This window comes from Danio aesculapii, chromosome 5 (assembly GCF_903798145.1).
Source record: "Danio aesculapii chromosome 5, fDanAes4.1, whole genome shotgun sequence".
Lineage (NCBI taxonomy): Eukaryota > Metazoa > Chordata > Actinopteri > Cypriniformes > Danionidae > Danio > Danio aesculapii.
The window spans coordinates 37,092,862-37,109,315 of record NC_079439.1 but is presented as its reverse complement, the minus strand read 5'-3'; the positions used below and the strand labels follow the sequence as shown (position 1 = coordinate 37,109,315).

Sequence of the window (16,454 nt, the reverse complement as noted above, 5' to 3'; positions counted from 1 at the left end):
TGGTAAAATTAATATTCCTTTCAGAATGAATATATTAAATATATTACTTATTAAATGACTTCAAGTCAAACATCAAAATAAATAAATGAAAAATGTAAAAAATAGAGTTAAGCAAGCTTAAATATGTTATCACTAAATTAATTCACTTCAAACATTCATGGAAACAAATCTGAAACAAATTAAAAAATATATCAAATTAAAACTTTTGGTAACTAAAATATGGTATCAAAATTAATACAAAAAAGTAGAACACACAATAATAATCACAATGTTATGAGACACTCAGTTTAACAGTCGTGTGTGTGTGTCTGTGTGTAACAGGAGAGGCACAGGGTCTGAAAAGACAATCTTTCTCAGAGAAGAGTTCCATCTGCAGGCCCCCGACTCGACCACCAGACCCCCCTTCACGGCTCCTCAGTAAACCTCCAAATGAAGACACTCCACCATCATAGTGAGTACACAAACCCTCTTCAGCTCATTTATCTTTATTCTCAGTGGTGCTTCATTGCTCAAACTCAGCATTGTAACGTGACTTTTTGTGTGAGTCTATCATAAACTATCATAAATATGCACTGAATAGCATGGTGTAGCACTCCAGCATTAAGGCTTTGGGTTGAAGGATCTGTCAATTTTGCACAACGATCAGGTGTGAATTTGACGAATTTATCCAGCCCAATTTGCTCTCGATTGTTCCGGTTGCTTGGTCAACACCTGTCCACTGCAATTTTGAAGTTGCGCAACACATTCACCGCTGGATTGAGGTGAAGACTTGATTGTGGCCATTGTGAGCTTGTGGCATTTGTTCTCATGCCACTGGGATGCTCATTTAGTCTTGTGTCTGAAATCACTGACCTTCAGAAGGATGAACATTCTCCGGCGGTCTGCCTTTTCAGCACACTAAAACAGCTTCTCTCGCTGTACAGCTGCACACTTTTAGATAGGCATGTCTGCCAAAACAGTTTGTAATCAGCTATAATATTGTTTTGTTTTTTTGTCAGGATATTTACATGTCTACGTTTTTACATTTTGATTATCTGTCTTCTAATTCTAACTAAAATATATATATATATATATATATATATATATATATATATATATATATATATATATATATATATATATATATATATATATAAAAGCAATATTTAGCTAATTGTAAACTGTATGGCCATTTATGCTGTAGTTTCTTATGACTAATTGATAACAGTTGAAATGATTTTAGTGTTAGCTAATCTTAGTTCGTTTACTTTAGTACTTGAATTGTCAGTTTTAACCCTTTATTGGGTGATCAACCACTACATTAACATTGATTAAAATAAATTTTTTAATTATTATTATTATTTTGAAGTCATAAAAGTTAGTACTCCTAGGTCTACTTTTCTGAGAATTTTATTAAGTGTCCAATAAAGGGTTAAAACAATCTACATTTTTGGCGGACACTAAATAATAATAATAACAATTGGGTGGTGCTACTTTCTGGATGTTTTTAGAAGAAAAAACTAAACAAATCAAGACAAAATCATTTAGAAAAGACTATGTAAGACATCTTTTGACAAATTTTTTATCTTAGAACGTAAATATATATTTACACATGTTTTAAAAATCATTTGAACCAAATCAAGTCATTTTGTTTAACTAACATTTAGACAAAACTTATTCAATTATATCATAGAGAGGACCACAGCAGACACTTGTGACTTTGAGTCAACAATATGAAGTCTCTTAAAATCTTTTTTTACACGGTATGTCTGGTAATGTTCTTTTTATCCGGAGAAAGTCTTAGTTTTTAATTTTTTAAAAAACATTTTAAAGTCAAAATTATTAGCTCCTTTAAGCATTTTTTTGTATAGTCTACAGAACAAACCAATGTTATACAATAACCTTAATTTGCATAGTTAACCTAATTAACCTAATTAGGCCTTTAAATGTCACTTTCAGCTGTATAGAAGTGTCTTGCAAAATATCTAGTCAAATAATATTTACTGTCACCATGACAAATATAAAATAAATCAGTTATTAGAAATGAGTTATTAAAACAATTATGTTTAGAAATGTGCTGAATAAAAATCTACTTTCCGTTAAACAGAAATTGGGGAAAAAATAAACAGGGGGCTAATAATATATATAAGTGTGTGTGTTTCCCAGAGATGTGTCGCAGCTGGAAGGGCATCCGCTGTGTAAAACATGTGCTGGATAAGTTGGCAGTTCATTCTGCTGTGGCGACCCCAGATTAGTAAAGGGACTAAGCCGAAAAGAAAATGAATGGATGAAAAAAAAAATATATATATTAATGGTGATTGTAATGGTAATAGTAATAAAATAATGTCTGGAGTAATAATTTAATTTGAAACTACACACAATAGGAAAGCAGTTATTTAAAATTGTAATAAATATTTACCAATTTAACAAATTTAATAAATACCACCTTGATGTACAGAATAATTTTCTTTTAAAAAAAACATGAAAAAAAACCTGACCCCAAACTTTTGACCGGTAGTGCATATATTGCTCTACATTATATGAATGACTTAAAACATTTAAAATGACTGATATTCAGATATAATTTTTTATTAATTTGTCTTTGTCTACTTCAGTTTTCTTTTGATTTATCCTGAAAAAAAACCCGGGTGATATAATAATATTAAAATAAGATAAAGCATCATTATTACTTTAAAACCAGAATCTTTTGGTTGAATTTTCATTTATTATATAATATATCTGTTTTGACAAAACAACTTTCCTGCATATGTTGTAGTAACCCTTTAGACAAGAGAACATAGTTCTATGTATAAACATTCATTGTGGCTTATCTTTTATGTTGGCATAATTTGTTTTGTTTGAAAAATAAATATAACATATATTTATATAAAAGCATGGAAGCATTAAAATTAGGTTCAACTAATATTCTGACTAAAAAATAATAATAAAACAATAAATGTTTTAAATAATTCATGATATTTGTTGAAAAAATCTATTTTAACATAAGCAGACCCCCATACAGAAGGGAATAAACCAAAGGAAAGTGAGTTAATAAATAAAAGTTGATCTATAAAAAACATTCATGATTTAGCAAGACTTGTAATGATATGTTTTGCAAACAATACAATCACATTCATTTACAGTGATTGTTGCCGTGTAGGTATATCAAAAGAACAAGTAATAAAACCAATAAGACGACAGCTTTTAGGTTGAACACGCTGTGCAAAAACTACAAACTAGGAAGTCTTTGTCTCCAAACTGAGTCATGTTTTGCCCGAGCTTTTCTGCTCACTGAAAGAGTAAGTAAGAGCTCTTTCAGCTGAGCCAAAAGTGAAGTGAGAGAAACAGGCCAGTCCTGTGGTCATCTACACTGCACCTCAACCTCACTCTCACACACTTGAATGAAACACTGATTTTTTTAGGAACCCAGCCAACTAAATATTATATATATACAATATATATACAATATAGATTTTGTATCATTATATTAAACAATAATAAAATTATTACGAATATAAATTTATGATATTCTTTTGAAATAATTGACATTGACAACCTGTTTCTGGCAGTTGATTTGGCTGTGGTGACTCCCTCCTGATAAATCAATGACTAAGCTAAAGAAGAATAAATGAATGGATTTTTTTTGTTTTTTGATCACGTTCAACCTTCACATTCAACACTTTGTGTATCCTTCTTTTAAGTAAAATTATTATTAAGTATATATTTATTCTGTAAAGCCCCAATTAAATTTCACCCCAAATTTCTAAGTATCTATTGTCATTTAGAATATTTTCGTCTCAAAAAAATGACAGCTAGCCAGAACAAAATAATGCCTTCATCACACTTTATTTTATGCTACAAACTTTGCTATTAATAAACCATTAACTATGACTTTGCCTCAAACTCCAAATTTGATATCAAGGTAATTGATGGGTTTAGGTATTGGTAGGATAAAGGATGTAGAGTGAGATCATTCAGAATATGTACTTTTTAAGTACAAATAAATAGCCGATATCTTAATAATAGGCAGTTAATAAAAAGTCAATTGGACATCAGATGATACAAAAATCAGATGATACAATTGGTCCTCAAACTAAAGTGATCCCCTTCATGGGAACTACAATGTACGTCTGGTAACAGACTTCGGGAGATCGCTAGATGATTCTCTGAAGAGAAAGAAAAAGGTTCAATGAAATGCCAAATGAGATGGCAGAGCTCGGCTCCGGAGGTGCCAGTGATTAGTCAATAGTAAAATATATCAGCTGGCGTCCACGGAGCGAGCATCAGTGAGACTGAAAAGCTCCTATCTGCATCCTGATTTCCCGAAGAAACCAGTTTCCTCACCTGTGCAGGTGAAGACACAACAGCGGTGTTCGAACTAGGCTCTTTTCCATCCCCTGGGCTTTTCACTGATGTTTAAGAGAGCAGTTTTCTCTAAAAGAGCAGATACCCTAAGAGAGCAACACGGCCGAGCATTTCTGGATGCGGTGGTTTCCCCAAGTAAAACCCAACTTAGATGGGTTTTACTTGGGGGCCAAGAAGAAGGCAAAGCCTTCCAAGCCCCCATCCCCTTTTTCCCTGAGGTACACAGTGAGCTCACGCAGGCATGGAGGGCACCTTTTTCTGCCCGGACTCTTGCTCTCCCACTCTCACCACCTTCGACAGTGGAGCAGCGAGAGGGTATAAGGCAATTCCTCAGGTGGAGCATGCTATTGAGGTCAATCTTTGCCCACAAGGCGCCTCCACCTGGAGATCGTGATTGCTCCGATGACGCCATTAGTGCGAGTTCTGCCAGCCTGGTTAGCGCTGCCCAACCCGTAGCAGTGGCTCATGCAGATGGTCGGACTCGCGTACGCGATACAATTTGCTTCTTGCCCTCCCAGGTTCAAGGGTATACATTTCACGAGGGTCAGTCCCGTGTCCACTCCTGTCTTGCGAGAGAAGATTGCTGTCCTCCCGGCAAAGGATGCAATCGAGTCGGTCCCTCCAGCTGAGATGAAATGTGGGTTTTACAGCTCGTACTTCATCATGCATGGAACATGGACACACACTAGTACATCATTCTGCTGTGTCGCAACAACTTCAGCCCTTGGACAGATCTTGCTTTTCTACAGACCGGTGTGTGCTTAGAACAAGTATCCAGGCATGTTGTTGTATCAACAGATGCCTCCAACACGGGCTGGGGGGCTATGTGCAACGATCATGCAGCTGCGGGTTCGTGGACTGGACCTCAGTTACATTGGCACATTAACTGCCTAGAGCTGTTAGCAGTGTTTCTCGCTCTTCACCGCTTTTTACCAGTTCTACAGCAGAAACACTTGCTGGTAAGGACGGACAGCATGGCAACGATGGCATATACCGACTGTATGGGGGTTATACGCTCCCGTCGCATGTCTCAGCTTGCTCGCCATCTGCTCCTCTGGAGTCACACGCGGTTGAAATCACTGCGTGCCATTCGTATTCCGGGTGAGCTAAATGGTGCAGCCAATGCACTTTCACAGCGACAAGCTTTCGAAGGGGAGTGGGAACTTCACCCCAGCTCGGTCCAGCTGATATGGAATCGCTTCGGGGAAGCCTAGGTTGACCTGTTTGCTTCTTCCGAAAATGCCCAGTTGTTTTTCTCTCTGACTGAGGCCCGCCCCCGGCATGGATGCGCTGGCTCACATAGGGCCACCGGTTAAGCACAAATATGCATTTCTTCCAGTGAGCCTATTTGCACTAAAGCTGTGCAGGATGAGGAGCAGGTCTTGTTTGCTGTGCCTCTTTGGCCCAACCGGACTTGGGTTTCCGAACTCACACTCCTAGCGTCGGCCCCTCCCTGGTGCATTCCCCTGAGAGAGAACCTCCTCTTCCAGGGACGGGACATCCTCTGGCACCCGTGCTGAGATCTCTGGAACCTCCATGTGTGGTCCATAGATGGAGCACTGAAGACTTAGGTGACTTACCGACGTCTGTGGTTAACATCATCACTTAGGCTAGAGCACCCTCTACGAGGCATGCCTACACCCTGAAGTGTAGTCTATTGCTGAGTGGTGCGCTTCTCGCTGAGAAGAGCCCCGAACTTGCCAGATTAGCCTTGTGTTATCCTGTCTTCAGGATAAGCTGGAGCGTAGGCTGTCACCCTCCACACTAAAGATTTAAGTGGCTGCCATCTCCGCTCATTATGACACGGTGGATGGCAACACCTCTAATCATCCAATTCACGCATAATCTAATCATCCGATTCCTCAGAGGCGCGTGGCGATTAAATCCATACCTCCCCCCTCTCATGCCCTCTTGGGATCTCTCTGTAGTCCTGGCGGGTTGGCAGAGAGATCCATTCGATCCCCTCGATTCGGTATCCCTAAAAATTCTGTCAGTAAAGACAGCTCTGCTAATCGCGATGGCATCTGGATCTGGGATTTGGAGGCATTTTGTGCCTTCAAGTCAGGCCTGCTTACTCTCACGTCATCCTGAGACCCCGGCCTGGCTACGTGCCCAAGGTTCCTACACCCTTTTAGAGATCAGGTGGTGAACCTGCAAGCGCTGCTTACGGTGGAGGCAGACCCAGCCCATTCACTGGTTTGTCCCATTCACACTTTGCGCCTTTACGTGGAACGAACGCAAAACTTAAGATCTTGTGAACAGCTCTATCTGTTATGGTGGTCAGCAGAAGGAAAGTGCCGAACCAAAACAGAGGTTGGCCTAATAGATAGTTGATGCCATCGTCCTCGCTTACCAATGCCAGGGCAAGCCGTGTCCCCCGAATGTGAGAGCACTCTTTACTAGAAGTGTTGCTTCCTCTTGGGCATTAGCACGCAGTGATTGATAACCAATCAATATTCTGAAAAATAAGAAAATGGACCAGTGAATGCTTATGATTTGGCAGCACACAGCTCTCGCAGCTGATGGCAGTTACAATCACCTGAGTTTAAAGCCACCCATTGCAGAAAGCTAAACAGACTTTTCACTTCAGAAAGCCTCAAAAAAGATAACATCTGCTGAGCTGAATCCAGAGAGATCAAGCTTTGTTTATCCAGTGTGGGTGACGACACTGACATCGGTGGTCTAGCTGGTGATTCTCCCATCTCTGGGCATTTTTCTGGGTAATTCTGAAAGAGCATTCTAATACTAAAGAGCAGATTTTCCCTAAGAGAGCAACACAATCAGGCAACACATCTTTTTCAAGATCCTGTCCCAACATTTCTGGATTTTTTTTTCATTGCATTTTTTTCATTGCATTGGGTGCTGCCACCTGGAGAGGTAAGCTGAGACCTCCATCGAAGGCGTGTGGGTTATCTGTATCTGTCATGGCCTGAGCCCACACCGCCATGGGCGATGCTGCTTCTGCCCTGCCTCACAGGCGGCCGCCCATGCCCTGCAAAAGAGGATGGCCACACAGTGGTCCAGGACAGCCACCCTTGGCTTACCCGGGTAGATATGCACCACACCAACAATGCCTGCTTTCTTGGTGCACCCATATCCCAGGCAGGCCTATTCGGTGACACTGTCAGGGACTTTACCAAGGAGTCCCCGGTGGTGAAAGAACAGTCGAGCACTATGGTGCAGGTCTCTTGAGAGCCTGCGCCACAGGCTCCAAGGGCATCAGAGGATGAGCTCCATTCTCTTCACGGGATCCTGGGAGGAAGATAAGAGCTAATCTCTTATTCTCAGTTCTTCCTTTGGACATGCCCTTTCCAGGCCAAGCACTCCCACCCAAGCTGCCCCATCATGGGTGCATCAACGATCGCTCCAGTGGTGCTACAGTGGTCTGGTCCACGAACCTGCAGTTGCATGCTCATTGCAAAGAGCTTTCCAGCCCATACCCATGGACCATGCCCATCTGGGGTCCAAATCATGAAGCTAGTGCTGAAGTGGTCTCATACGAACAATCTGGGCGGCGTGACAGTGGCTGAGGTGCTAGGACAGGCACAGCCCGAAGAGGAGGACCTTGTAATGACATGCTCGGACCCCAAACACACAGAAAAAATGCTCTGTGGCGAGGGTGAACTGAGACAAGGGAGTGACTAACCTTCAGGTCTATAGCTGCAACCAACCCTGAGGACTGAAGCATCAGAGGACATGTTTCTGTGTAAGCATTATGAACGACAGATAACGGTTCAAAACATTCAGATCTAGGATTGGTTATAACCTACTGCTCTTTCGGGTATGATGAAGTTTGGGCTGTAAAACCCACTCTCCATCTCGGCTGGAAGAACCTTCTTGATTGCATCTTTTACCAGAAGGACAGCAATGGCCTCAAGTGTGGCTGCGGCGTTGACTGTTGTAAAATGCTCACCTATAAACTTGGGAGGCTGTTTAGTGAACTGAATCACATAGTCAAGTCTTACAATTTGAATGAGCCACTACGATGGGCTGGGCAGCACTAATCAGGCTGACAGAGTGGTGGGTCCCAAGGAAAAGCTGAAAGTGAGAAAATTAGCTCTTACCTTCCTCTCAGGATCCCATGAAGAGGCTGGAGGTGTGAGAGAAAGGATTCCGTCCTCTGATGCCTCAGAGCATGTGGCAAAGTTCACAGAGGTTGCGAGCTGGAAGGCAACGCCTACCATGCTGGCAGTGCTCAGGCTTTACACCTGGAGAGAGGAGAAACCTCTCTTTCTTGAGTACCATCGGCCGCATGCTGCATTCATTTGCAGGTGGGATGCCCAGCCCTCCACCAGGGAAAGGTTAGTAGTCCTACTCTTCTCTGGGCAGGCTGTCTCAGGGTCACTTCATGGTCCATTTACCAGACTTCGTGGCACCCTGGGATGGGGGCATCAACTTCTTGTGGGGGGTTGCAAATCTCAAATTTATCTTATTTACTTCTCATATAAGCTTCCAGTCGGGAAAATCTGAGCATTACAATGGGGGCTTATCCGTCACCTCCTGGCTCGCGGACCCCCACTCCAAAAAATCAGGCTTGCTCTCCTCCACATGTGGACTAAATATAATAAGCCGCACCTGCAAGGAGCTGTGCTTGCCAATTCATAAGCATTCATTGGCCCTTTTTCATACTGTTTAGAGTGATTGGTCATCTGGCAGTTCCCCAAAATGTGTCGTGACGACACAGTTTGTAGTTGAAAGGGAACCTGGGAATTTTCAAGCAGTCGTTAAATTGTTCATAAATGTTGGCTTTTGTATTTCGTAGAATTGTTATTTGTTCATCTTAACTTATGTGGTTAAATAATGTGTTAATAAATAAAACTGATGCCAGTTTAATTCTAAAATACAAAATGTAAAACAACCAGATCAATATAACAAAAAAAAAACAGGGTTTATACGTTCATGAAAAACCTGGAAATGTCATGGAATTTTGGCATGGCATTTTCCAGGCCTGGAAAAAATTAAGGAAATCTGAAAAACTAACAAAATTTTTGAAAAGTCATGGAAATTAGTTTATCAAATATCTGTTTACTTAAATATGGGTTAGTTGTCTTTACTTCTTTTCTGTCCATGGCCAAACACATGCTCTTACGTTATTAGTGCGGTGTGAGCATTATCTAAATAAATTTTACATAGATATAAAGATTCATTTAAGCTAAATTGATTGTTGCATGTTTTATGATATGCTGTAATAACTTTGAACGTTCATTGTTTTTCTTATTATTTACCACATATACTTAGACATTACATGAAACATTAGGTTATGAAAATTTACTTGAAAATATTTGAAAAGTCATTGAATTTTAGTAGTAAAAATGTGTATGAACCCTGAAAAAACTAATTCAAACTGTTAATAAAACTGTATGAACTTCAACAGTTACTCACTAAATGATTTTTATAATATATATTTAATTACTTTTATTCTTTGTTTTTACAGTTGTAAATACTTGTGCTTTTCCACACTCTTCATTCTAATGTCATTTTAATGCAGGCCTAGTTTGATGTGATGAACAGAAGCATCTCTGCCGTACTTCAACACATGAGTGCTGTTTTTGGTGCCGTGGGCAGCTTTATTGCCACCTAGAATTTGTTTAAGGATCACTGGGATTTTATTTCCCACATTGCAGCTTAATCAGCATTCTGCATTTTTGGCAAGCTCCTGACAGCTTTTCACACAGCTCTTTTCAAAGAAACGGGCTCCTCCGCTTTTCAGGCCAGCATTCTGCAGGACTGCTGAGACGTTTGGCTGCGGTGTGTTTACTGTGTGTTGGCTCTCCTGGAAATTTCCTGGTTCGCACAGTTTTTGAGGAATGACCTTTTCTGGCCGACGTCTGGGTGGCTTGATTGTTCCTTCAACCAGTCAGAACCTACTGGGACATGCACACACATTTGTTTCTCTTTAACTGAGAGTTAAGAATGCTCTTAACTTGCCATTTTCACAGCAAGGCCCTTAACATTCACAGCTAGCATAATGATCTCTAAACTGTGGGGTTTTTCCTCCAGAAAACAAGGCTTGAGTTATTTTAATGATTCACAGGTAGAGGTCAGTTCAGCGGTCCTTATTAGCGTGATGGTTTTCCAACTGTGTGAATGTAAACTAAATTCTTATTCAAACAACAAGTTTTGGTTATTTTAAGCGTAGAAAAAGGCATATTAAATGTATTTCCTGACAGTCGCAATCAAATAACATCAAGTTTCAGCACTCAGAAATGCAAATATCCTAGAGAGCTCAATTTCAGAGGGGGATTTGCAGGGATTGAGTGAACTGAGAGAGTTATTCGAGTGCTTGAATCCTTTCGCAAGCCCCTGTAAATATATTATATACCACTGTATTCCACTGCTAATCTCCACTCAGGTATAGGTTTCTGCTTGTCAAATCCTTGTAATTAGCGTTGTGTGCGCAGAAGCAGGCAGCAGTAATCTTAGAGCGGCTCTGGCTGGAGAAAACATGCGGGTCAATCATGTGTCTTCTTATCTCAGAAATGTTTCAATCAGATTTCTCCTGAAAACACACACACACACAGACACTTGAGGATACCGCGCTGGATGAGCTCCGCTTCTTCTTCTTCTTGTTTTTCCGTATAGTCTCATGGGTTTTTTTTCTCTCTTCTAAAAAATGAGGTATCTGCACATGGTTTCCTTGCTCGGAATTATATATTTTTTTTACTAAATATTGAAAAATCTTTAATAACCAACTTAATGACGAGAAGAATTTAGATAGAAATGACAACAATTTCTTCATCTAAAAGTAGCGAAAAGTTTGAGAGCATTAGGGTGCGGTAATGATGATTAGTTTAATAATTGAGATCCTCACAAGTATTAGCACAGAATCGTTACATAAATTACTGGCTAAATTAGGTTATTTTAATACAGTTGATGGTAAATGCAATTAGAAAAATGTAAGGTGTTAATAATGCGCAATACTTTTCGAAGAAGAAAGACAGATGGATTTAAATAAATCAAATCAGCGAGTTGTAAGTTGAGCTGAAGGCCGCCGTAATGGAACTAATGTCATTTTATCACTATCAACTGCACAGATAATAAAGTGAATGCACAGATGACTTTGAATGGCTCGTCAGAATGTTTGACTGTAAATACAGTGTTATTGCTTAACAAAATAGTAGGTTTAATGCTGTGATGTGCACAAGTGTTCTGAAATGAGGATTTAATAAATCAAATGTAAGTTCATGTGCCAGTTACACTTACTACTGTCACAATTTCCTGCTTAAGTAAAGATGACTTGGCCTACAAAAATAAACAGGAAAAACGTATTTAATTTCTGATTTTCATCAATAATGTAATTAAAGGGATAGTTCACACAGAAATTGAAATTGACTCACTATCATATGGTTCTAAACCTTTATGAGTTTCTGTTTTGCTTTAACACAAAAGAAGATATTCTGAAGAATGTTGGAAACCGGTAACCATTGATAACAGGAAAGAAAGTTGGAATTCAATAGCTGCCAGTTTCCAACATTCTTTTGTGTTCAACTGAAGAAACTCAGCAGTGAGAGAATCTCCATTTTTCTCCACCATCTCTTTTAATGTGCTATTTATTCAAATTAAGTATAATATTTCTTTATTTTTTTCATTTAATTTTAAACATTTGTTTTAAATAACTTAAGGCAGTAACAATTGAACCGATATAGTTCATCGTTGATTTGATTGACGTTCAGTTGGACGTTAATAGTCTTCAATTATTACCGGATCAACAGTCATCAAAGCTTGGCAAACCCAAGTCACAGAAACAGATGTACCTTTAATTTCATCAAGCTGATTACTGACAGATCGTGTCTGCAGGCCTTTCATTTTTCTTTGACATGACAACAGTAGTGATATCTAAGTGCTTGAGCTGCTTGCCTTTAATGTCATCATTTTGTTCATTCAAACGTGTGCCCAATGCACTTGAAAATGAATTGCAGAATCATACTTTGAACCTATCATATTCAATCACAGCATGAAAAAACAAATGGTTTCTACACTTTTTAATATTAGATTTAGTCGTCTTTTGTGTTGGTGAGTTATTTTTATCTGCATTATTTTCTCATTTAAAAAGGCAATGCCCCTGGCACAATGCAATTTCCTAAAACACAGAAAATGTATATTAGTTATATATGTAAAGTTAGTTATATATGTATATTAGGTAGTTCACCTAAAAATGTAAAATGACTCACTATTTACTGACCCCTCCAAACCTTAGTGAGTTATTTTTTTGAACACAAAAGAAACTGGTAACCATTGACTATTGAGTAGAAAAAACCAAATACTATTGAGGACATGGGTTTTTCAGAATATCTTATTCTGTGTTCAACAGGAAAATTAAACTTAACAGGTTTGTGACAGGTGAATGATGACATATGACGACAAAATTCATGTTTGGGTGTACTACCACTTTAAATGTGAGCAAATATTTACTTTAAAAGTGTAGTCAGTACTTTAGCTTTTTCATGCTATTATACCAGGAGCTCAAATATCCAGATGCATTGTTTATTAGTTCAATAAATACATCAACTAAATATTTTTGTATATAAATTGTACATTAGAACATAGTCAATGAAAGTTTTTTTTTTACTAAATCAGGACTCAACAATAAGCACTACCCGATGGCCTAGGGCCAGCGTGTGAGATGCTCGGGACAATAGACAGGTTCATTATATGCTGCCTTGTCACTAAACTTTAATTTGTCTGTGACTTACAGTCTTGGGGTGTTTTCACACCTAGACTTTTGTTTTTGTTACCTGTCTCGCTTACCCAGCTAGCGTGGTTCGTTTGGCGTATGTGAATCCCGCAATCGCACTCGGATCCACGCCAAAACAATCGATCTGAGATCGCCTGTATGATGTGGTATCAGCTTGATTGAAACAAACTCTGGAGCGGATCGTTTGTAGTGAGAATGCAAAATGATCCAACAAACGAATGAACAGGCTACTGTATATCACAGAGTATTATGGCTATAATAGCCATATATGCGGCTAAATGAAGAGAGAATTATAAGTAGGGCGGGATGTCATTCCTACAGGTAAACGTGCGTTTCATGTCGAACACGGAAGTGAAAGCATGCTAAACTATTACCAAGGGCTGTTTATCCGTTAGGAAAATTACCCGAAATTACCATCTGATATTTTTTTCATATTTTAATCTTATAATATTTTGTATTAGGTCTGTTGTTTTGTTCATTTGTGACACCTCCAAAGAAAGATCCACATTAATCTGCTTCATGATCAGACTGCAGTCTCGCTTCATCTGTTATTGCTCTCTATAATTTAAGCCTATAATGCAGAATTCAAGCCAACTTTTTAATAGATTGATCAATTCAATAGATCGATTTTTACAAAACTTGACAACTGAAATGAGGCTCTGTATGAGAAAGTCTTACTTCTCTGATTTATATTTGGTGACAATGTCTGTGGGTGTTACAATTCAAATTAAAGTGCACATTTTCAGATTAAAAAAAAAAAAAGAAAAAAATATATATTTATTTATTTATTATTATTTATTAAATTTAGTTACATCACAGTTGTTATATTTAAATTGTCAGTTGTATTTAAAGAAAAGGTTGGCTTTTGACATGTTATTTAAAATAAGAAATGGCTATTAACTTCTTTTTTTTTTTTTGGTGGGGCCAGTAAAAATTTCGGCAGGGCAAGTAAAAATCTGAACTTCTGGCCCAAATAGAAAACATCCTTAGTGTTGAATCCTGCTAAACTTTCTGAGGCAAATTGTGATTGGATAAAAAATAAAACAAAAGCAAAGGTAATTAATTCTGAAATGTAAAACCTGCACAATGTGTTCTGTCTGTTAGATATGCTTGTTTGTCAAACACCAGTATACTGAAATTCAATGCTGATTTGAGTACATTTACCTCCGATTTATTGCCTCAGTGTGACTCAGACCTTGAAAATGTCCTCATATGGGATTGGAGACTGCAGCATTTTCTTATCACTGTAATCTGATCAAGCATGTTTAGTACATTCACCACAGCATGTATACAACAACATGAGCAACATGTGACAAACAGGTCTGTTTAATCTAGTCTTATTTTGTATCTTTTTCTCTGTTTTCCCCCACAGTGTTGCATCCAAAACCAAATTTTTTGAGAACGCTTCCAGGCAGATGGGGAGGTATGTGTGTGTATGTGTGTGTGTGTGTGTGTTTGCGAGGTCTCTCATTGTTTCCAGCAGCTGCCTGACTTCACTCACAGCGGAGCCAGTAAAACTCAATGCACTTTTGATGTGGTGCTTTTAAATAAAGTAAAATAAATAAAATTAAACTGGGACTAGACATACATCCGATCGATTGTTTAGTCCTGCACAGCGCTTCAGTTTCAGCTTTTCAAATAGACGGGTGCTTTCGAGCAGGTAATTCCATCTGCACCAAGGAAAAGGGTAACGCGTGCACGCTCGTAAAACGCACACACATGCTCACATTCAAATATACAGGCACGGTAGACTCATTTGAACTCGCTGGCTTGAAGGAACAGTCCGAAAATAAAGGACTCCGTCATCATTTATTCATTACTCATGCTCTTTCAAGCCATATCTTACTTTCTCCTGTAGAATGTCTTTCTTTAAATGCTGTTTTTCCTTTCAGTTAAAAGGGATAAATCACCCCTGAGTGAAAATTCTCTCATCATTTACTCGTCCTCGTGTTCTTCCAAATTCATCTTACTTTAAGCTCATCTTAATATCTGGCCAATCAGAATCAAGTATTCCAGAGAGCTATAATATTCCAATCACAATATTCCCATATAACAACCTCTGAAGGGCCTCACGGTTGTGCAGTGAGTAGCACGATCGCCTCACAGCAAGAAGGTCACTGGTTCGAGCCCCAGCTGGGTCAGTTGGCATTTCTGTGTGGAGTTTGCATGTTCTCCCTGTGTTGGCGTGGGTTTCCTCCAGTTTCCCCCACAAAGACATATGGTACAGGTAAAATTAATATGCTAAATTGGCTGTAGTGTGTGTGTGTGTGATTGCAAGAGTGTATGGGTGTTTCCCAGTACTGGGTTGCAGCTGGAATGTCATCTGCTATGTAAAACATATGCTGCATGTGGCAACCCCTGATGAATAAAGGGACTAAGCTGAAAAGAAAATGAATAAATGAAAAACGGCTGAAACTAATAACACAGACTCATCCAGGTACTATGAATCATCTTGACCGTCAGAGCGCATATTGATGGACATATTTAAATGCTTATCTGGCATCTGTTTACTACTTATACAACTACTAAAATAATAATAATAATAGGTAGGCTATTGTAGCCATCATCTAGCTGTTCTTTCTCTCTGCAAACTTTATGGTTAATTAAAAAGTTAGTCATCTATTACAGCTCAGATGAATGTTTTGTGTTTATTATGTGTCGTTTCCACTGAGCAATCTGGTTCAGTTCAACACAGCACAGGACGATTCAGTACAGGTCACTTTGATTACGCTTGTGTTTCTATTGCTAACAGTACTCTTACTTGGTAGGTGTAGAAGACAATCGACGTCGTTGTTGCTTGAAGAAGAAAGCCATATGGGTCATTCACATTTTGTGAACTCAAGATCATTATTTCAGATATAGACACACAATAAGCATACAGTATACAATCACAAATAAAGAGAACACATCCACACATTTTTAAATGAACTTCTTAACAACAATGGAGGACATACAGCACATTCATTGCTTCTTGTCATGTAGCTGGTTGTCATTAGAAGACGACAAGCTTTGTCCGAGCATGGTTCATTGCTGTGCACTCTATTGTGTTATTGTGGTGTCATGTCTCAGCTGTGTTTCATTTTTGCTGATTCTCTGTAAACCAATCAGATTTCAGCAGCGAGTCTAGCTCCACCCTTTTCAGTACTGTACTGTTGTGCTAGGTACCCTTTGAAAAGGGTGACAAAAAACTGGCACGGTTCTTTAGTTTGGTACCTTTGGCAGTGGAAACAGACATACAGAAAATGTGTACCATACTGTACAAAACCGAACTGCTCAAGGGAAACGAGCCATTTTGTTTAAATTTGTGGGAAGTAGCCATGAAATAAGCAGCAGAATGTATAGTTCAACAGCTTAACCTGTTGGGCTTAATTTTTCAAGAGCAACTGGCAGGACGTACATTATCCCTTACATATAA

General features: G+C 38.9%; 1 protein-coding gene across 1 annotated transcript in view; it reads left to right on the top strand.

Moving 5' to 3' along the window:
* Positions 1-16,454, top strand: part of ophn1 (oligophrenin 1) — a 56,025-nt gene that overhangs the window by 32,135 nt on the left and 7,436 nt on the right. Inside the window, exons 21-22 of the mRNA XM_056458091.1 lie at positions 322-451; positions 14,412-14,462. Of these exons, the coding sequence (XP_056314066.1) occupies positions 322-451; positions 14,412-14,462 (181 nt within the window). The remainder of the gene's footprint in view (positions 1-321; positions 452-14,411; positions 14,463-16,454) is intronic.